General features: G+C 50.2%; 1 protein-coding gene across 1 annotated transcript in view; it reads right to left on the bottom strand.

The window, feature by feature from the left end:
- The window catches only part of ash1l (ash1 (absent, small, or homeotic)-like (Drosophila)), a 34,018-nt gene that overhangs the window by 11,321 nt on the left and 277 nt on the right, over window positions 1-22,420 (bottom strand). The window contains exons 2-11 of the mRNA XM_036555110.1: window positions 21,333-21,431; window positions 15,249-16,019; window positions 9,132-13,491; window positions 3,068-3,887; window positions 2,175-2,348; window positions 1,829-1,923; window positions 1,282-1,401; window positions 1,050-1,158; window positions 416-622; window positions 1-20 (exon numbers count right to left, since the gene is read on the bottom strand). The exon at window positions 1-20 is cut by the window's left edge and continues 127 nt beyond it. Of these exons, the coding sequence (XP_036411003.1) occupies window positions 1-20; window positions 416-622; window positions 1,050-1,158; window positions 1,282-1,401; window positions 1,829-1,923; window positions 2,175-2,348; window positions 3,068-3,887; window positions 9,132-13,491; window positions 15,249-15,827 (6,484 nt within the window). The 5' untranslated portion in view covers window positions 15,828-16,019; window positions 21,333-21,431. The remainder of the gene's footprint in view (window positions 21-415; window positions 623-1,049; window positions 1,159-1,281; window positions 1,402-1,828; window positions 1,924-2,174; window positions 2,349-3,067; window positions 3,888-9,131; window positions 13,492-15,248; window positions 16,020-21,332; window positions 21,432-22,420) is intronic.

Raw genomic sequence — 22,420 nt, 5'->3', positions numbered from 1 at the left:
ACTGCTCGATCATGCGGTTCCTGCAAAGAGGGCCGGGCGGTTACAGCACTATTTCCTGCTCTTAAAGGGCAAGCAGGACTACTCTTTGTAACAAAAAATCATTATCTGCAGTTTATGAGACCTGATAAATTATTCTGATGCTGAATATATTAATAATATTAATTTACATAAATTATGTAGTCTGACACTGTTGCTCTTGAGTGGATACAGTTATGTTCTATTGTGCTGAAAGTCGCTCTGGGAAAAAGGGCGTCTGCTAAATGAATGTAATGTAATGTAACTCAATGACTAGTCAGAAATGGGGCTTCCAATTCATTTTACATTCAACAGAGTCAACAAGTGTGGCAGTGAAGTGGAGTTTCTGTGGATGTGGCGAGAGGGGGGAATGCGCGTCCTGTCCCCCGGGCGTGCCCACCTGAACTCCTGCTCGCTCACCACCTCCCCCAGGTACTCGATGATGAACTGGCCAGCGCGCAGCGGCTCCTTGGTGCGGATGCCCCAGCCCTTGCCCTCGGCGCGGAAGCGCTCCAGGCACTGCACCCACTCGTGCCTCTGGATGTGCTGGTTGTCACAGTGCTCCCCGCAGGGGCAGGTGTTGGGGGAGCACTCCGCGAAGATCATCCTACAGCAGGGAGGGACACGCTGATCCTCTGTGCCAGGGGCCTACTCGGGGCCAAAGCTTAAACTAACATTCCAGCTCACTTTAAACCTCTGACAGTACCAGGACTACAGAGAGAACCTATCCCTGTTCAATCAAAATCGTGACGTCCTGAAGTGGATCAGTACTTAGTTCGTGGCTGAAACGGAAGTGAGTGGACACTACAGGGCCCCCGAGTCCCTACACATATCAGCCCTGCTGTGAGGTGTCACATGGAAAGTAGCCCTTAGTCACGGTCACTCCCCACAGACAGCACCATGGCAACTGATGCGACGTGCCCCGGAGTAACCCGGCGGTTTCCAGAAACAGCGTGTGTAATCACAGCAAGGTGTAGCTGTGTCGCCCCCGCGCGTGTGTGTGGGCGGGAGAGCACCCCCCTGCCGGGGCCTACCTGTTGAGGCAGTCGTCGATGCAGCCCTTCTCGGCAGCGTCGTCGGGACGCTTGCAGTTGCAGGTGGTGGCCTCGTACCCGGAGAGGGGCTTCACGTCCACGTACACGTCTGGGGGGGGGGGGGGGGGGGGGGGACACGGCCAGAGTTAACACACTCCGCTAACGGGATCTGCTAACGGGCTCTCCCAGTGGACAGGGTGAATGGATACCATGGCTCGGGCGGGGCACTCACTGGAGCGGATCTTCTTGTAGAGCGGCACGTCGGGCTTCTTGTACAGCTGGTTGTGCTTCCACAGCCATAGGATGTCGTAGGGCAGCTGGAAGTCGATGCGCTTCTGCCGCAAGTACTTCCCTGAGTGACGGACAGAGAGAGAGAGAGAGAGAGAGAGAGAGAGAGAGAGAGAGAGAGAGAGAGAGAGAGAGAGAGAGAGAGGGACACAAGCTGAGAGGCAAGGCAGATCAGGTGGGCTCATACATTATACTACCTTACATTAATGTCCTTTTACACACACTCTTGTCCAGGGTGACTCACACAAGTTGCAATTATTACATGTTACCCATTTATACAGTTGGATATTTACTGAGACAATTCTGGGTTAAGTACCTTGCCCAAGGGTACAGCAGCAGTGTCTCAGCGGGGAATAAAACCAGCAACCTTTCGGTTACAAGCCATGCTCCTTATCACCGTGCTACACCGCCGCTCATAACGCGCATACACGCACAGAAAGGGCAGAGACGCAGACGCGCAGACGGGCAGACGGGCAGGCAGACAGACTCACCGACGTGGAAGGGGGCTGGAAACAGGCCGTACTCGTGCTCCCCCGGAGTGTACTCCAGTCTCTCCTTCTTCAGCTGCAGCAGCTGGCTGCGGGGACTGACAGCGTGACAGACAGGCGGCGGGGGGAGAATATCAGATTAATTAGGAAATGAAAACGAAGGAACATGGAGTAACAAAGAGCGATCAGCGGGAGAGGAGAGGTGTTACAAGTGTGAGAGAGGGAGTGAAAAAGAGATCTCTTGTTTTGTGACCTTGGCGCTGCTACGTATCCGTAGTCACTGACACAGTTAAAGTGTGTCAATGGGTCATACTCAGAGCAGGCAGTGCTTCTATCTGTCAGCACTCACTCGTCGGTCTTGTAGACGTCAGAGTAGAGGCCCGCCTTCTGGAACTTCTTCTTGGGCGGCCTGGCCGTTCTCTTCTCCCGTTGGCTGCTCACGGCTAGGGGCAGGGCCTGCTCCACCGGCGGCTGACCCAAGCTTTCTGCTGATGATTGGCTGTCAGGCTTCCCCTCCAGAGCACTAAGAAAAACGAGGAGGAAGGAGAGATGCATACATTTACTATTTTGGAGGAATGTAATGACAAGGAGCCTCCACCAGAGGGCATCATCCACCATGATTTATGGATCTTACAGTACAAAGTAATTTTATCAATATTGGATGTATTATGCTGACATGCACAATGCAGGACTGAAATACAAGTATAATACTGTAAGGCAATATCTGAGGCTAGGACGACATTTTGTCCCCTTACAACTGAGGAGTTTGTCTTTATATATATTTTGCCGTTATGTATGAAGATACAGTATCATTCAAAAGTTTAGGCACACCTGATTCGGATATCAGGAAACGTGCATTCAAAGACCTATGCTTAAATGCTTGAAATCTGTTTCTTCAACAAATATAAATAGTTAAGCTGATGCCTATGAATTTCTTTCCAAAAAATGTACTTTTTAAAAATATTTTTGGCTACTTTGAAGAATCTAAAATATAAGATAGTTTTGACCTGTTTAACAACTTTGGTCACTGCATAATTCTATTTGTGTTTTAATGTCTTTATAATTATTCTAAATGTGGAAAATAGTAGAAATAAAGAAAAACCTGCTATGAGTAGGCGTGTCCAAATTTTGACTGGTACTGTACAAGGTGAGGATGCAGTTACTTTCTGCTGGTTAAATATGCAGTGAGGGAGTGAAATGCACAGCACTGCCTTCCTGCACTGCACGGTGAGTGCTGCACACCTGCGGAAACAGCGAAGCTCCTCCCGGGTCAGCCAGCCTCTTTTAGGATCCCCCCTGGGCGCCGCTGTCCCGTCCCTGGAGTCCTCCTCTCCTCCCTCTGCCCTCTCCTCCTCCTCCTCCTCCTCCTCCGGCTCGTCCTCCTCGTTCTCCTCCCGCTCTTCCTCCTCCTCTCTGTCCCTCTCCCAGCGCTTCCTTTTTTGTCCCATCCTGTGCTGACCCTGCACCACGGCCTCGATCACGTCCGAGACGGTGTCGCCCCCCTCCCCGTCCCCCCCGTCTTCGTGCTGAGGGGACGGCGTCGGCGGGGGCGCGGGGGAAGGCGGGGGGGAGGGCGTCGGCGAGGGCAGGGGGTACTTCCTGGGGCGCCCGGGGCCCCTTTTCTTCACCACGTTGTTGCCGACGCGGGCCTGCCTCTGAAGCTTCTTGGCCCGGAGGATCTTGTTGACGTGGTCCAGGCTGCGCTTGGTGGACAGGGCCCTCTCGCACCCCGGGCCGGGCGTGCGGGAGCGGTGCAGGGGGGACTGCTTGGAGCAGGGGGAGGGGGCCGGGGAGGTGGAGTCCAGGCAGCAGGGCTGGGCGGGGCGGGTGGAGGGGCTGGCCTGCCGGCTGCCGCTGCCCCTCTCCCGGCTGGGTGGCCTCCGCGGGCCCCGCCCCTCCCCTGCAGGCACATCGTGGCCGCAGTGCGAGGAGTGCCGGGTGGGGTGGTGCGAATGAGAGTGCGCGTGCAGGCTCTGTTGGTGGTGCCGGTGGTGCAGTGAGCCCTCCAGACAGCCGGGGGCGCCGGAGTGCGCTCCTCGCGTCTGACTGCTCCCCGTCATGCCTGCCGAGAAACAGACAGGACAGTCTGAAAAGAATCACACTTAGGGCGCCAGAAGACAGCAACTATCTGGGCTATGACCAGCTATTTGAGTTTCTAGACATTAAAAACCAGCATAAGAGAAAGGTCACTGTCCCACACAAAACAATTTTTTTCATCTATATGTTGTGTTTTGGGGAAAGCATTTCACACACGAAGGTGAAAAACCACTGTGATCACTTTAAAACTGTACGAGAAGCAGCTCTACCATGAAGCCTAGCATGAAAAAAATGCATTTTAGTAACGAGAGCAGTCAGAGTGCTACATACTACACACGTGCAACAGTTTATAGAAAATGATTTCTGGTTTACTTGCTTTACATAATTGTAGCTCATTTATGGATTTAAAAATACCACTTGACTTCTTGACACCAAACTACATACCCATATTGTATGCATTGTAAACAAACAAAACTAGATAAAGAAAGAAGAATGGAACATTCCTTCAAAGCCTGGCCTTACACCCCCCCCCCCCCCCCCCAATGGGTTATGTTAACGTGTTTTTATTCATCTCCTTATCCTTATCGCCATAAAAGTACTGTATGACAGTATGGTCTCGTCACGTTACCCTCCCCACCAGGCGTTTCTGACACATTTGGCTCCACTTGCATTTGCATAAGTCTGATTAGCAAGTAGTTATGGACTTAGAAAATGTTATCTAGCAGTACACACAGGCCCTTAAAATAAAGTGTGGCCAATATATCTATACCCCATGCATGCCCTCAAGCAGATTACATAAGTCTAAAAAAAGAGTATTCATAGCCTGAGCGAAACCACTGAAGGATAAAGTATGTCAGCAGCATGTGGCTTTTTTTCTCTCTGCCAGCCAACCTGAGATTTTGAATCAAAGACTGGTAACTATCACCGAATGGAAACGCTGGCCAAGGCTCACATTCGAACCCGGGAAAGCTTGAACACCGTGCGGTTCCATTCACGATCACAGAATCAATCATCCCTCGCGGGGCCTACGCGGAGGTTTCCACAGCGGTTTGGGCATTATGGACATAAACAAGGAGAGAAAGAGGGGGCTTGTATGGGCGGAGAAGTGGGTCTGTGTTTGGGGACAGGGCTTCTCCACAAGTTAATTGTTTAATGATTTGTTTTTACTCCCATTGCATGCCTGTTGAGCGCTTTCCCAACAGCCTACACTTCCATCTATGGAAGCAGAACAAAATGTTCAGCCGCCCAGAATGCCATGTGACAATGATGGACACGATGGTATTTTTGCCCTGTTTGCTGACAGTTATCATAGTGAGCACTTGCTATGCTACAGTAACCGTGCTAACAGTATTATTAAGACAGCTGCGGCACACCACCACAGTACGTCTCTGGTTTTAAGACACTATAACGTCTGTGTCATCATGTGTTCTATGTTCCAGATTTAGGCAGGACCTAGACCACATTTATTTTGAGGCAAAAAGAAACTTTAAATAGTTCACACCTGCCAGAGTGCCTCTGAGCTGCACAGTATCTCCACTTTCTGAAATTGATCATAGAGCTGACGTGTTGCAGCTGGTGATTTACAAGACGTGCATAATAATGGGAATGGGATGCTAAAAAACAAGCTAAAAATATTTTTATGACAACAGGTGATCAAAATCATTTCTTCACAGCAGTAATAAACTGTACTGTATGTAGTGGTATGTAAAGCAAATGTACTTTTCCCCTTTTTTTCCCTTCTGCTAACACACTTTTCCCACTTTGTGCAAAGACTATGACTGAGAAAACTTTCTTCAGTTTCTGGGGTTGCTGGCTTTTTTTTTCTTTCCTCCTCAGTTCCTATTGATTATTTGCAGCCCTCAGCAGGATAGTGGGATGCAGCTCCTCAGCTCTGTGATTAAAAAGTTCTGCCAGCCCAAAGCTTCGGTCAGGACGCTGTATGTGGTCTTGTGGTCATAAAGGCACTTATCGGTACATCTTCGGGCCCTTAACAGATCTGTCAATTTACAACCTCCTCAGGACTCTCAGCGTTTATTGTTGTCTGGGAAGAAAGCAGAGCAATCTTCAAAATCAAGTGGAAAGACTGCATGGTGTGGGGACAGGAATTTAACAGCTAACAAACAATCTTCAGAACCAGCATGGAACACAGAATGCATTGTCTCCCTAGTAGTTAACAATCTTTCACACAAGCTTGTATAACTTTACACTGTCTGTTTAAAATCAGCAAACGCAACTCCAAGTAGCTTTAGTTAGACAGACAGGCAGTGATCTCTGATCGGCTAATATTACCATAACCCTTACACCAACCATTCTGCAAAAAAAAGAAAGCTGTATGTAGGGTCAGCGCACAGGGAAACCAGCTTTCTGCTCCTTCCTAATATATTATAGTAATGGACCTACGCAGTCCACACACAACAGAACAGACACCCAGCTTCCCACACATTCACAGACACGATGAAAAGAAGATGACAGCAGTTAACTGCCCTTGCCAGGAAAAGGCTTTGCAGAAAGGTGATATCATAAAGGCAAACAGAAAGGGACAGAGCACAGAATGAGAGAGAGAGAGAGAGAGAGAGAGAGAGAGAATGAGTCAGTCTCCCTCCACTGGACTTCCCCAATCTGTTTCTAGGAATTGCGCGTATACGTATGCATGTGGAAGACACACGCTGGCCACATTCTAGCACGACAGTGCTAAATGAAGACAGGTGTGCTTCAGTCCTACTGTTGCGGGTATACCGTAAACACGCTTCCCTGCACAAATAAGCATCTGTCCTCTATCTAAACATGAGCTGTGTCAGAGGGGAGTATGAGGGGCAGCAGTGTGGCATAGTGGTAAAGAGCGGGACTCAACCGCTGGTTGGATTCCCCACAGGGTCACTGCTGTTACACCCCTGGGCAAGGTGTTTAACCCACAATTGCCTCACCAAATATCTCTCTGTATACACTGATAAAACTAACCTTTTTATGTCCCTCTGGATAAGAGGACCTGCTAAATGGCGATAATGATAATAATAATCCAAATATACGCCACTTTAGAATCACAATACATGTACGATATGAAATTCTATACCACTGCAATGCCTAGTATGCGGTTTCTACTTAAAACGCCACAAACAGCTGCAAGCTTAATGCGCATTTCCTTCATTTTCACAAAACGTTCACTACAAACAATGCACTCACTCTGTCACACAGATAATGTCACCCATATCATATTTATATTCAGGTCTCTGTACCTCAGTCCTGTCCACTGAAGCCAAATGTATATTTTATATGCATATTGACATATATCGTTTCAGATATTACATGACATGTATGCAGTATTCATGATTCATATTACATTATTTGCACTGGAAATGGGACCAGGGGCTTTTTGTTAGGTTCTGCTGTAGTGAGCAGACAGGGTAGAGCTGTACAAGGGGGAGTAATATTCTCTGACTTTGGACTGATGTGCGTTTTCTCATTTTTGTTTTGAAATGCTTTGGCAACACACTCCTGCTCACTGTAATGGGATAATTCTGAATATTGGAGAAAGAGAGAAAGGGACAGCAGAGAGAGAGAGAGGGAGAGAGAGAGAGAGACAGTCTACATGTGTAACCAGTTATTTAAGAGATTCGCTGCCAAACATTTTCCACAAAAACAACATCACTCGCTTGCTTGCACCCTCCCGCCCTCCATTCCCCTACCATCCCCCTGTCACTTTCTTACCACCCCGCAAAGCGCACTGTATCCGTACCTCCCTCTCGTCCGTTCCCCAGGCTCAGACGGGCTGCGCAGGCCAACACACACACACACACACACACGCACACACACACACACACACACACACAGCAGCAGCAGCGCCCGGGCTTTTTATAGCAGTGCTAGTAGGTCGACGGCTTGCGTGGAGCTCGCAGGCCAGAGAACACAAACCGCACATCTCGCTGCATGTGGTTTAGTCATAATGAGAGGCTGAGTTTCCGGCAGTTGGACAAGCAGCGGAGCCCGCCTGTGCATTAGTGCTAACGCGCCGCTCAGGTACTTGAAGCTGTCAGAGAAAATGGCCTGCGATGTGAAATCGTTGAGATAAGGGCATTAATTACGACCCCCCCGTTCCACACACAGTCTTGTCACACTACTCTGGCAATACCTGGGAGTGCTGATAATGGGCAGGGTAATACTTAGCAGTACGTTGCTCTGTATGTTGGTATATGCAACATTAACTGGTCACTGGACCGCCCGAACTGCTGGGATTTTATCAAGGCACCAAAAGTAGTGGGGAGTAGGGTTTATGTATTGACCACATGACAAATGCTTAACCTGATAAGTATCACTCATTGAATTAAAGCAAGTAATGAGGAAAGAGGAAGAACAAGCAGGTATCCATCAATCCTCACACGACCAGTTATAGTATGTTTTTTTGCACCTCTCACTCCATCTCTATTTTTGTCTCTCTAATTCCCTCCTCACATTCACCTCTTCACACCCCCCGCCTCCGCCGTGACAGCAGATGACCCCATGCCCCCCCCCGTGGTCCCGTCGCCCCGCCCGGATTACTCTGACCGCACCCGCCCTACGCTACTCTCTACACATACCACACACGCTGACTGAAAGGACCGGGCAGCGGCGGGCTTAACTCACCACACGCTGTACTGACCGCTCACAATGGCATGATGGGAAACGGAACACCGAGGCAAAAAGAAAAACTCACTCACTGCACACACAATACAGATGCCACATGTCAACGCAGACAGCTCCACGGGGCAGTCTGTGCAAACACTCCCTCTCTATGATCATAGGGAATGTTACACGGTGCAATACACCACTAGACTACAGAGTCCTTGGTATCCTGTGCCTAAATCTGTAAAATTTCATTATTAATAAACATTAGAATTATACCATTGTACAATTATACCACCCTACCATAGTCTGTTTCTGGGAAATGGTGCAGTGTTTTATTTTATGTACAACTTTGCTACCAACTTTATTGTTGGCAACCCCAAATCCATCAATCGCAGTGCCAGGCCTTTCAAATTACTGTGATCCATCTTCATTTCCACCCAAACTGCCAACAGCACAATTCTGCCATTTTAGAGGCATTATATTTGGAGATGAACTAAATATATTGAATTAAATTTCCTTTACCGTGTCAAATTCAATTTTACTGTACTTCCAAAGCTGGAAATTTCAATTCACTTCCAAATTCTACATTCAAGTCCTTTTCCACATGTAGTATTAGGTCAACTTAGAACCAAGAGCTTCCCTGAGAGGCTACCACACAGCACTTCCTCACCTGTGTCTCTCCTCTCAGCTGACGAGGGGCGGTCTTTCCTGAGCATCCCGTCCAATCCCGCGAAGCTCCCGGCCGCGGCTGCTGCGCCTCCTCGCCTCCCCCGGCCGGCCCTTGCTGTACTCCGGCTCAGGGCAGAGGCGAACAGGTTGGTGTGGTGGCCAGCGGCGTGCGAGTGCGGAGATGCCGGAAGAGGCTCCTCTTCCTCCTCGCTGTCGGAGCACCCGGCGGGGTCTGGCAGGTGTCCTGCTACAAAGGAGTCCTGGTTGGGGTTGGACTTTTGGGAGAAGCGGGCATAATCCACGTCAGGGCTGCCCCTTCTCAGCCAGGACTCCTGGTGATGATACCCCCTGGATCCCCCTCCTGGGGACAGATAGGAGGGTCCAAGGCATGAGAAGGTGGTCTCCTTGCGTTTGTACCTCTCGGCTGAGGATGACGAGGAGGAGGATGGGGAGTTAGCTGGGGGGGTAGCTGCTGAATTACTGGCATTGGTGGGAGCTGCGGGATCCTTCCCGTATCGAAAGCGCTGCAGAGTGTCCATCATCCCAACGCCCCCTCTTCCTCCTCCTACCCCCGCACCTCCAGCTCCGCCGACTCCTCCCTCGACCCCGCCCTCCTCCCCCCTCCGGTCCCGGTGCTTGTGTCTGTGTTTGTGTTTGTGTTCGTGGAGCCAGCCGTAAGACAGCTCAGGGGGCACGGCGGAGTAGAGCATAGGGGACCTGCCCCCTCCCAAAAACTCCTGCCTCAGAAGCTTGTGTTTCTTCTTGTGAAATTTGGCCGGGTTGAGCAGGAGGTGAGGAGCATGGTGGTGCATGAAGGAGGGAGGAGGAGGCGGGGGGAAGGAGGGAGAGTGGTGCGGGTGGGGAGGGGGAGGGTGGGACGTCGGATGGTGCGGGTGGGGGTAGAGGGTTGCTGCTGGGGGGTAACCTCTGTAGTAGCTCAGTCCCAGAGGGGCAGAGGAGTAGGGGACGCTGTAGGAGGGGTGGTAAAAACCAGCTCCTGACAGGGGGAACCCCAGCCCGTGGACAAAGGGCACCTCCGCCATCGCTTCACGCAGCTTTGGAGGACGCCCCCGCTTCTTCTTGAGGTCTGGTTTGCGGACATAGTGCAGGGAGTCACAGGGGTAAGCCGGGTGAGGAGAGTAGTACCCGCTGAAGTTGATCCTGAAGATGGTGGGGAGGAGGTCTCTGGCTAAGTAGTGGTGGGGAGGAGGGTGACTGTTGCTCCCCATGCTGCCCCCGCCACTGCTCCCACCAGCCCCCAAGCCTGTCCCTCTACCTGCTCCCCCACTCCCCAGCCCTAAAGCGCTCCCCAGCCCTATGGCTGTGCTACGGTGGCCTATCCTGATCTCGCTCAGCCTGGTGATCATGTCGTCCAGCTCAGCCAGGAAGTCCGGGTCCTGTCGCCGAGACCTGAGCTGAAGGTACTTCTTCTTGCGTTTGCGTTTCTGCCTCTTCAGCTTGTCATACCCGGGGCAGCTGTGCCCCCGCCGCTTGCACTTGTGCTTGTGCTTTTCTTTGTGGCCAATCAGCGCCGAGGGTGGCGGGGCGGGGGGTGTCCTACGGGCGTCAGGAGACACCCCCGAGCCCAGAGGGGAAGGGGAAGGGGAGGGGCGATCTAGCAACACCGAGGAGTGCCTCCGTCGACCCCGGGGGTTGACCCCGGCTGCCACCCCCGCCACCGACCCCACCACCCCAGGCATTAGAACCCCTCCCGTCATCCCCTGGGCAATCCCCATGCCCCCTAAACCGCCACCCCCTCCTCCCTTCTCCCCCCGGTCGGAAGTGCTGTTGTTGTCCGTTCCTATGCCACTATCGCTCGGTACCGTCTCTTCGCTGTGGGACTCGCTGACGGGCGAAGGCGTGGCCTCCTTCAGCTCACTCAGGTGGGAGGGGGACGTGGGCAGCAGCGGCGGGGGAGGGGAAATCTTGCGGTAGTGGAAGTGATGCCGGTAGTGGAGGTGGTGATGGCCGCGGCAGGACGACTTCTTCAGCGGGGAGGGGACGGTGGAGGAGGAACCTAAAGGGGCGAGGGGACGAGGGGAGGGGGCCGGGGAGGCAAGGGGACGCAGGGGGAAGGAATGGTGGGCGTGGTGGGAGTGGCTGCAGTGGGAATGCGGCGCGAAATGCACGGCACCCGGCTCCACAAACCCAGCATCGCTAATAGGACTCTGGCCCCCGCTAGACTGCGAAAGCAAGGGGGAGGGGAAGACCTCTGATGGGAGCAGGTGCTGCTGGGAATGGGTAGACTGGGACTGGTGGTGGTGGAGGGGCGAGTTAGAAGCTGGGGGCAGGAAAGGTTCGGGTGGGGTAGTGGGATTACTGGCTGCGGGATTCGACGCTGCTTTAGGTTTGCGGCCTCTCCTTTTGCCCATGTATATCGTCCCCTTCTTGCTGACATTGATCTGGGGAGCCGACTTGCTCCCGAAAGAGGCCGCCAGGGAAGACAAGGAGTGCTTTGCAGCTGCAACGGACCCCACCACCCCTCCACCTGCCACCCGCGAGGACTCAGCTACAACTCCGGCCCCCGGTCCCATTAAGATCTGACTAAGCAGTCTCTTACGCTTTAGACTCTTCATCTTATTGATTTTACCAATGATGGTCTTCATTATCAGCTGCCCGTTGCCTTTCTTGCGGAACAGTTTATCCCCTTCTGCGCTCTCCCCTGCTGCTGTCCCGCTACCCCCCCTCTCCTCCAAGGCCAAAGTTGGGGGCTGTGTCTCCTGGGGTAGGTTGGGGGGCAACCGTTTAGGCCGTCCACGCTTCCTAGGCATGGGTTTCGGAGGGTTCAGATCCACCTCCGGGTGCAAGACAGGGGGGTCCTGCTCCTCTTTGGACTTGAGCAGGGAGTACACCTTGGAAGGGGGCAGCCGGACAGAGCGGCCAGCGGGGGGGACGTCCAGCCTGGGCATCTTGGACTTCGGGCGACCTCGTTTCCTGGGTGGAGCCGCGAAGAGCTGGGACACAGATGGGGGGATCCGATTGGGGTTTGGGGGACGTCCCACTGGTCTAGGTTTGTGAGGAGGCAGGGCGGAGGATGAGGGCAAATGAGGTTTGCACAATTTCAGCAGCTTGTCGTCAGCAGTACAGGCGTGAGCCGACCTCTGCGTCCGGTTAACCACCCGAGTCCAGCGCGGGCGTCTACCTTTGCGTTTCTTGAGGGGTTTGCAGTCTTGCTCTAGGGGTGAGCCGGAGAATACCGGGGGCGTGACGTTCAGGACAGGGGCCGGGGCACTTGTGTCAGGGGGTTCTGAGGGCAAGGAAGCCTGTCTCGTGGATTCTGAGGGGGTGGTTGCCCTAGCAGCGCGCTGATCGCAACTCGGACTGCTGTTGGCGGGACTCAAACTCTTCCCCCTGCCCTCACCCCCAGGAGGAGACACAGGCCGTTTACTGTTAACCTCTCGCCTTCCCTGTCTTAAGGAAGGGGGGCATTTGCCCAAGTCCCTAGCACTGTCTCTTTCTTGCTCCCTCTCTCTGTCACTGTTTTCAGGAGTTTGGGTGGGACCACCTCTGGAAAGGTTATTAAGAGAGGCAGGGCCCCATCGACCATCTGATACACCCCCTACCCTCTCATCAGAGGAGGAGATCGGTGACCTTGAAGATGACGACGCGGGGCGATAGGTGAAAAGAGGCTGTTGCTTGACACCGTTACCGTTGTTACCGCTGCCGTTTGCGGTGGTTGCCGGGTTGCTATTGCCATTAGTGCTCATAGTGCTGCTGGTACTGCTGCTGCCCCCCCGTCCGTCCCTGTCCCCTTCCTCTTTTCGGGGCGGGGCGGAGAATTTCTCCAGAATACTGTCTCTGTGCCGAGGTCCCGGGGGGCGACCAGGGGGGCGGGAAACGGGCGTCGGAGGGGGGTGCGGCTGAGAGTTGGATGAAGGGGAGGAGCCTGTCGCTCTGTTCAGTGAGGGGGGGTCCGGCCTTGGGGGACTGGAGGCAGTGGTGGCGGCTGTCGAGTTCACATTTGACGGGGCGGTGGAAGAGGGGTTTTTGCGAACCTTGCCCTTGGTGGATTTTGACGGCGGGCAGATAGCAATGAGCTGAGCCAGTTTCTCTGTGACAGTGGGTGACCCTCCGTTTAACACACTTCTCTCCTTCTCCCTCTCCCTCTGGCCCTCTATGTAAGCAGGCTGGGGGGGTTTGGAGGCTCCATCAGGCCCCCCCCCTTCCTTGGGGTCCTGTGCTGCGGGAGCGGGAGGGGAAGGTGCTGGGGTGGATGAAGGAGAGCTGTTGGTTAGAGGAGAGGGGCTTTTCTTTTCTGAATGAGTCAGTCTGTCATCTGTTGAAAGGTGGTGAAGATTTAAAGGCCTGTCGGCACAGGGGTCTGACTTCACCTCTGACTTGCGGGCTAGTTTTGGGGGACCCTGTTGAGGAACACAGACATTAAGTACAGTTAATTGACTTTCATACAGCATATAAATCCAACAATTTTGATTTTGATGTGAATTTTTGATTTTCACATAATGCCCTGCATTCAAAATACGAATAAACAAATATCCCACTTGTAAATGAAATGAAAAAGGTTGTTTGCAAAAGGTGAATGAAACAGTCAGTGACACAGGCTGCTCTGGGTCCTGCACGCACTACATAGACACAGTCAACTTCACTGTCAGTCAATAGTCTAAGTTTCATCCTTCACAGTTCATTCGGATGCATTTAATTACCTAAACAACCCACAGAATACAATTATCCTTCTGCATCTGATTGTATTCTGGTTGTAATCTGATTTCATCATTACAATAACTCCACTGCAATCTGATGTGATAATGTCATGTGATAAATGATACAGGATGACTGCACTATAGGCTAATTAGCTGGCTCTAACAGAATATGTTACCCTCACTGATAACTCTTACGTGATGATCAGCAAGATTACTGTTGAAACTTGCATGGTGAAAGTGTACATCATCTTAACGGCACAACCGCTGTAGATTACCAGCTACAATCCTGTGAGCACCTCTGAGCTGTGACTCACTCTCTGTCACGTCAGAAAATTTTCTGGCGGAACAGCGTTTAATTTCGCCCGTCACAAGCTGAGCTTAAATGAAGGGTTGCCTACAGCCGATAAAAAAAAAATGACGGTTCGACAACGTATTGTGCCAACAGCTATTTCCTACAGAACCACAAGAACAAGAAGCGGCGAGACGGCAAGAAGAACAACGACTCAACGCGACAGGAGCACCGAGGCAAAGGTGCCGATTGGACCAAGGCAGGAGGTGTGAAGCTGGCCGCACCGTGCCAGGAGCATTAGCGTTTATTTGTTCAATAGGGCTCAAAAGAGCCCTATTTCTCCTCAAGGGCTGCATTTGGTACTCACTCCCAACTGCTCAATAACAAAAGACAAACAAAGCAAAGTGAGGGATGGAGAGACAGGCAGCACTAAGAGCGCAAGGCAAAAAAAAAAGAAGTGAGGCTATGAAAGCAATACGCAGTGAAGGTCAAATATTTTTGTGTGCCATTTCAGGCGATTATAGCTTCCTGGCTTCATCGCCGAGGAGGACATACGGGTGAATGAGACGGGAAAAGGCAGTGATGCAGAGAATCGCTATCTCTGTAGTACACTCGAAAACATTATCAGGGTCAAAGCGAGGACAAAGTGAGGCGGGAGGGTGGGGGGGGGGGGGGGGGGGAGGACACAGTGACACCAAAACAGAGGAGAAAGGGAGGGATACGACAGCACAGAGAAAGGTGAGGTAATACGCATGATGCTGCCGTGCAGGGAGCACAAAAGCACAAGACACATGAATGCAGACGAACTGACAGAGGTGAAAACAGAAAGCCGGAGAGAGGTAACACCTTCTGCACCTAATATGCAGTCAAAACGCCAAAGAGGAAAAGAAAATTAAGAAACAATTTATCCTTTATGAGTAAAAAAAATCTATTTAAGTCATAAGCTGTAATAGTTTTTAATACCGGCCGCCTGTTAGAAGCTTGTTACACATGTCCTGCCTGTCACCTTTGTTTTGAAGACATTTGCAGAAACCAAGAACAGTTCTGCTTCTCTGGCACCGCACCGTACAGAATTGCTGTGAGTGCGTATACATGCTTGTTCAGTAGTATTATGGATCAGACTGCTGGGAAATGGGACAGGGGTGACATGATAAAACGCGTTTACACTGACCCTTTTTCCTGGAGGGTTTGCGATGAGAGGGGTTGGTGTGGCGGGAGGGGGAGGAGGAGGAGGAGGAGGAGGAGGAGGTGGGGGAGGAGGAGGGGCGGCGGCAGGTGGAGGGGGAACGGCGGGCTGGTGCGTGTTGGTGTTCAGAGCCACACTCCGGTCCCTTTCTCTGTCCTGCGGGGGGGTGTGCGTGCCGCCGTCCCCCGCGCCGCAGCCCCCGGCCCCGCCCCCGCGGCTGCCCCGCCCACCTCCCCGGCCCTGCCGCAGGGAGGTCCGGATGGCCGGCCGGCAGACGTAGTTCTCCAGGATCTTGGGCGGCTTCTTCATGCGCTTGGCCTGGAGCCCGATCTTGAGCTTGACGTTGCCCTCCGAGTAGTTGGTCTCTTTGACGGAGAACTGCTGCTGGTCAGCGGCGGCGCCGGCCCCCTCGCCACCCGCCTCCGGGGGCGACCGCTCTCGCTCCTTCTCTCTCTTCTCCTCTTCTTTCTTCCCACCCCCTCCCTCCTTCTCTCGCTCCCCTGAAGGGGCTGTGGGAGGGAGGGGGGGCGGAGTGGCAGACCCTCCCTGGGTCCTCTGATCCATCAGAGATTTGAGGGGAGCAGGGGTGGCGCTCTCCCCAGGTGCAGTTTTTAGGGAGAGGCAGAGGGCTGGGGAGGAGGGAAAAGGGGAGGGAAAGGGGGAGGGGGGTTAACAGGGATAGGAAAGCAATCCTTGTTCGGAGGTTGCTGCTTGGTCCTTTTCCAGCGGTCCAGGCCTCTCTCTCCTTCTTTCGGGCTAGAATGACAAATGAAGACAGAGGGAGAGGGATCAAGGGGGAGGACAAAGACAGCCAAATTAGTCATTTGTCGTATAATAAAAAACTGTAACAAATTAGACCAAACCATACAGCAACGCTCTGTGGAGGGATTTTCATACTGGCGAAAGAAAATATGAGTCCCGTTCATGAGTCACAGTCTGACAATGAGAGCATACTGAACTAGCCATACTGACCCCCATCGTGCCAGACCACATCAGGGAGGAGGTCTTGATTCAGAATAGTAGATTTCCATACAGCTGGTTATGGAAATCACAAAGCCGTTAATACTAGCGTTCTGGATCGTGTTATTATTGGATGTTTCCAGCTACAGCAACCAGATAGCTATTTATGAGACATGCGGGGTTGACAAATTGGGATTCAACACGGCACAGGGGTCATTCCATGCCAGTGAGGCTAGCAGACTGCCCATCTCAGTCAAAAAAAAAATCATGTGAGGGTTTTTGGAGATCTCATCTGTCCCTGTCTAGTTCTGACCTGGCAAAAAAAAAGAAAAAAAATCAACCGAAAGTGAAATACTGACCGTGACTCAAAAATCACCCTCAGCTCAATATAAATTTCCCAGGACGTAGAGTCCCTAACTCACATCTGAAACGCTGCCAGAGAACGGGTCAACTGCCAGGTTTCATTCCAGCATCGACCCCACCCTTTACTCAGTGGCAGGTGCAGATCGTTAAACATAAGCACTCCTAAAAACCCTCTCAGTACCAGTCTCCCAAATGCTACCTAACTCCCAAATGCCCCCAGTTCAGACAGATGCTGAAAAGATGTCTGGACATATGTTGAAAAGCTGCGTAAGAATAAAAAAAAGACACCTTTGGTAGCGCAAATTTGGGACTTTGTGCAAATGGCTGAAGTTGCATCTGTACTTGTTAAATGCTTTGCAGATGGTCACTGATGAATTGAAAGAACAACACACTGCTCAGTGAACCAGCACTTTCCTTCAGGTTCGCATGGTATGTGAGTTCGACCATAAAAAGTTAAAGTTTAAGCATACTGTGGCATTACCTTCATGTTCAGGGGTCAAGAGTGTGCATGCTGCTTAGCTGACAGCATACAGACCACATGTCAAAGGCCTTACTATTTCCTATCTACTACAAAATGGCAAAACAGCCACAAGTCAAGCAATATTTTGAGACGTGCAGCTAACTTAAATACAACATCAGTAATTTGGCCTTTACCACGTGCAGATTAAAGGTACTTTTATCTTAAAGGAAGCCTAGATAAAAATCCAAATCAAAATAACATCTACTGACCCTTAAAGCTACGTCAGAATGTGTACCCACAGAGAAGAGTATTCCTCCTAACACAGAACAGTAACACAACGGTTATAAGGAAGTGACCTAGACAAATACAAACAAATGGTAATGAAATAAAAAGTGCACTGTTATCATCTGGCCTATCTGCTTCTCAGACACACTTTCCTAGCGCAACCCACAATAGTCACAATAGATCAGCTATCTTTCGGTAACCTATTTATTGAGGAGAGTTTTCATCGGAACAAATTAGGTGCAATTGAGACCCTGCCCAAGGATTCAAATGCTGCCCCCAAGGACCTGAGCCCACAACCCTCAGGTCAAGCATCCAGCACTCCAGCCTCTACTCAACACTACCACCTCATTACAGGACGATAACCACGAATTTAATGACACAGATTGACCCAGCAGTAGACTGACAATCCAATTCTGCAAGTACTGCAGGAATGCTGTAGGACTCTGGCAGGCCCCACTAAACAGTAACACAGAAGTGGGACAGGACTGGAGCGCAGTAATTGGTCAGCATCTGGCGCACTGGAGTTCTTAATCCCAATCCCGGGGGACCCTCCATAAAACACACCACCCGCTTACAAAGAGCGCTGAGCAGTCTAATGTGGGTATTCTAGGCAGGTGCTTTCTCCGGTGAAGTCATTTAGAGATAATTTGGAACAATGACTTCAGCACGCCCCGTCCCAGCGGACGGGGTATCCAGCAGCCCTTTTCCCAGCCTTTGGGGGAGCCTATCAGAGCGAGCCGGGGCGCATAGCGATGGTTTGCGGCCTGCCGCTGCCGGGGGGACGCTAACGGCGCAGGCGGCTACCGTACCACAGTCGTGCTGCAGAAGCTGAATGAGGATCTGGGATCCGTTCCTGAAAACCCACGCCTACTTCTCTGTGTTTACTACAGTTACACTCTCTCTCCCACTCAACGCCCCCCCAACCCCCCCACCCCTTCCCCCGCCCCCCCAACCCACCCAAAAAATACCACACTCCAGTCCCACCCCTCACTGGCTTTCTCCCTCTCGTTCACTCCATCAATCTTTCTCTCCTCCCCTCTCCCTCCTTCTCCCCTTTTTTCTCCCTGACTTTCCCTCTCTCTCCCTCTGCCGATCGCCCCCTTTTCTTTCCCCTCCCCTCTCCTCTCCTCCCCTCCCCGAGCTCGCCTGCTGGAAACCGCACTGAACGACGGTCAAACTAGAGTCACTGTGTTCCCGCTAATCGAAAACAGATTTTCCCTCCCTCTCTTCCTCTCTTTTTCCTTCCTTCCTTCAACAACAATCCCTCGCTTATTGCATCCACTCTGGCCCTCGTGCTCTGAATGTCACCGTGCGCCTTGCTGTACTGTCATTCCTTTGATCAGCTGCTGTGCCAAAAATAAGATATTGTGGTGGCAACTAATGCACGTGAGAAAGAAACAGAAAATAGAATGCAGAATACAACGTTTCCCTTCCATACTCCCTCTTACTCAAAAGTCAAATGAGCTTTTTCACTGATCAAACAGTTGACAATAAGATGACATTTGTTTAGACCCTGCCAAGAATAGCATTCGCTCTCAGGAGTGAACATATCTGCTTCTGTCTGTCTGTGCCTCTGACCAGCTCACAACATTGCCAAGATAAACACGGCTCGTCTCTCCCTCTCTGTAAATGCAGTCTCTTTGTCTTTCATTCTTTCTTTCTGTCACGGGAAGCACTTCTTGTTGCTTTTCTCCACCTATATTTCCCCTTACCCTCTCTTCCTCCGTGTCATAAATTGTCATTCACTTCTCACATTTCAATGCTCAAACTTTACAATGTTACACATTCTGCAAAGTGCTTTTGATGTGAACCACCTTGCTAAAAAGGTAAAACCACCTCCTCAAGTCCAGTCCGGTCCCCTTACCAAAATTCGACACAATTACCAGCAATGAACTAATGTCTGAACAGGCCACGCGACTGACTGACAGCCTTTAGTCTGGGCAGAGCTGAAAGGATAACTGCCCTGACCCTGATGGCCTAATTGCTAGACAAGCGAACTGACACAGGGCCGCGCTCAAAGACGACAAACCGACACATTAAGAGGTGTATTTGTTGACCGGCTGACACATTAACGGATACACTTCCTGAAAGGCCGCCAGATGGATCCTTAGACAAGCACTGACACCGAATACGTGCGGACGAGAGGGATTACTGCGTTTGAAATCATTGCTGACACATGACCCGAACGGAAGCCGTTTATCAGCATATTCTTACAGTTATTTAGGTGAGGTCAGATCGACGCACATCTGGCAGGGGGGTTCAGGCTCAAGGGAAGAACTGTCTCAACTTGCACTTTTTTCGACAGACATGACAGGGACGTCTGATCAACAGACGCAGGTGTGAGCGCGGAAAGTACAAGCACAGGAGTAAAGTAATGGGCGGGAAAGGAGGGACAGAGGAGAGAGGAGGGACAGGAGGAGTCAGGTAAAGTGGAACACCGTTACAATATAGGCCAGCGTGGGGAAGGAGAACAAGCTGAAAGACAGGAGGTTACACTGGCTAAGAGGGTGATAACAGGAGGGGGAAAAGTTAAAGAGGGACAGATTGGGAAAGAAGACTGTGGTGCTGAAAGCACTTGCTGATTGAATGAGCCACATGCTCCTGTTTCTCTCCTTCCCCTTCATCCTCACTTACTTTGCAAACACTGTTTATAATGGCAACTTTGCCTACACTACAGCCCTGTCACAATGTATAAATGTATCACAACATATATAAAAGCTATAGCTATAATAGCTATAAAATCATACAATATATAGCTATAAAAGCTATAAACTCATACAATCGCAGAGCGAATACGGAGTTGAAATTTGTCTTGGACCAATTATTACAGATTCTGACTTAATTTTAATTTGATAACCTCCACTAGTATTTTAATAATCATTATCATAATTATTATTACTGCAGTTAAAAATTTCACCATAATTACTGACAGCTGTTGCCATTCACTAAGGAGTCACTCGTGTTGAGATCTGTACGCGCAATGATCCACACTGTATATTGATAAGGTTAAATAAGGATGATCTTCACATCCCCGTTCGTCGAGGCGTTTTGTCATAATCACCGTCAGCCGAGGGAATTTGGACAAAAAGTTAAACTACGTCTGGTAACAGCCAGCGACTTGCACATCGTAAAATGATCCTCATCTCGTACCCCAACGAACGGACGGAACTCGTAATTTACCAGCTAAGTTAGATACATTATACAAAACCTTCACACGCATGGGCGACACCAGGCAACGTTACTGTCAGTTTCATCGCCACGGTCTGTAAATACCTCGGAAGTACACCACGTATGGCGATTAAAAACCTCACTAGATGATAAGAAATTTGCAGCAAGCTACAAGTAGCCTGGTTCCTAATCATCTTTCATAGCTTACGTACAGTCAGTTTAATTTACATTTCCTAGCGAGCAAGCAGCGGTTGTGTCCACTTGTAAACATGAAAACAATGTCATTACCGTCAAGGTGCATTTCTGTCATGCCCGTTTAAAAACTGGTCGCCTAAACCATAAAAAGAGCGAATTCGTTTACTGTCCTTTGAAATGATTGTCTTATCTTACATCATGTAATGTAGCTCTTTATTATGGCTTGAGTGTTCTCATTTGCTTAACATCCCTCATTACTAGCAATGTCCGAGGAATATTTACACAACCGTCAAGCGTCGTCAAAGAAATTCGGAATTAGGCAAGCTCCCTTGTAAGACATGGAATACAAGGCAACTTTTACTTAATTTCGTCATTTCTAGCATAATAATTTTACACTGACAGTCTACAATCAATCAAATGGGAGGCTAGCTAGCTACATTTGCTCTGGATGGCGAAATGGGACTAGAAGCGAATGTTCATAATCATAAACTGACTCTCATAGTGGTCTCAAAATAAACATTGCCTATTATAGCCACTGTAATGGTACTGGGACACAACAACAATGCAAATATTGAAAACCAACTAGCTATCGTGATTTGTCAGTCAAGGTATTTTTAAACAGATCGTGTTGTACTCACCTCTGTGCAAGTCCAAAAACGGCGTTCACATTATTTGGATTGAAATCCTCTTATTGCGTAGCCATCAACATGGTCGCTCGGTTGTTTTTGTTGCAAATGCTGTTTTGCAAAAAAAAAAAAATTGCAGAATGGAAGATGTCAAAATAATGAAAACAATTGCCGTCAAATGTCGTAAAAATGAACCAAAACAATGGAATGTATGTCTTTGTTTTGACACGTTAGGTTGTTATATTATTGATCATAGCTTAGGTACTGTAGCTAGTTAGCTAACGTTTGCTCCCACAACCTTGACTTGGATAGCGATCTTATGCGACCACCTAGGTTTGACTTGGGGGAGCTAGCGTTAGTGTTAACTACCTTAGCCAGCTATCTAGCGAGTGCTTCTGCCCCACTCACTCTCTACAACCGACATCCTAAAGGAGAAATGCCTATTCCCCCAAAATAGTAGGTAGTTAGCTAAATTAGCTAATAGCCAATACCAAAAAAATGCCAGTGGAGGTAGATAGCCTGCTACAATATTAATCAAATTAGACAACCCATACTAATAATGGCGAGGTAACGTTACACAAATAGCCTTTCGCCTAGCGAACCAACTATAGCGAGCTAACGAATACAATCCATTCAGTGTGAGGACACAATGTTTATTTTTGTAGCTAGCCAGCTACCAGAGTGCCAGCAATGCCAGTTTGATAGCCAAGCAACGTTAACAACCAGCGAAGTCAATTTCGTACACCGTGCTGGCGAGCCAGCAAGCACTACGTATGCAGATTAGCATCTATGTGAAAGATTTGTCACATATCTGTCACTGTCAGGTCATTTATGTGATAAGCATATTTTGCTTTATGTATCAGACTACCTAGCTACACAGTTGGCTAGCTAACGTTACATTGCTGTCTTGCTGGCTAACTACCTTAGATAACGTTACGTTAGCTCGCTTTCCTATGAGCTAGCCAGCCAGGTTAGCTGGCTAGGCTATGCAATGGTATGTGTGCACTAACCAGTTCAATTCATGCAGATAAATCGCTAAAATATTTCCTATGAAGCGCAACACTGTTACGATTTCCTTGGTGCCATCGTCCGAGAACAGC

This window comes from Megalops cyprinoides, chromosome 21, assembly GCF_013368585.1.
Source record: "Megalops cyprinoides isolate fMegCyp1 chromosome 21, fMegCyp1.pri, whole genome shotgun sequence".
In the NCBI taxonomy this organism is placed as follows: domain Eukaryota; kingdom Metazoa; phylum Chordata; class Actinopteri; order Elopiformes; family Megalopidae; genus Megalops; species Megalops cyprinoides.
Note: the sequence above shows the minus strand (reverse complement) of the source record. Positions and strands in the feature narration are given on the sequence as shown.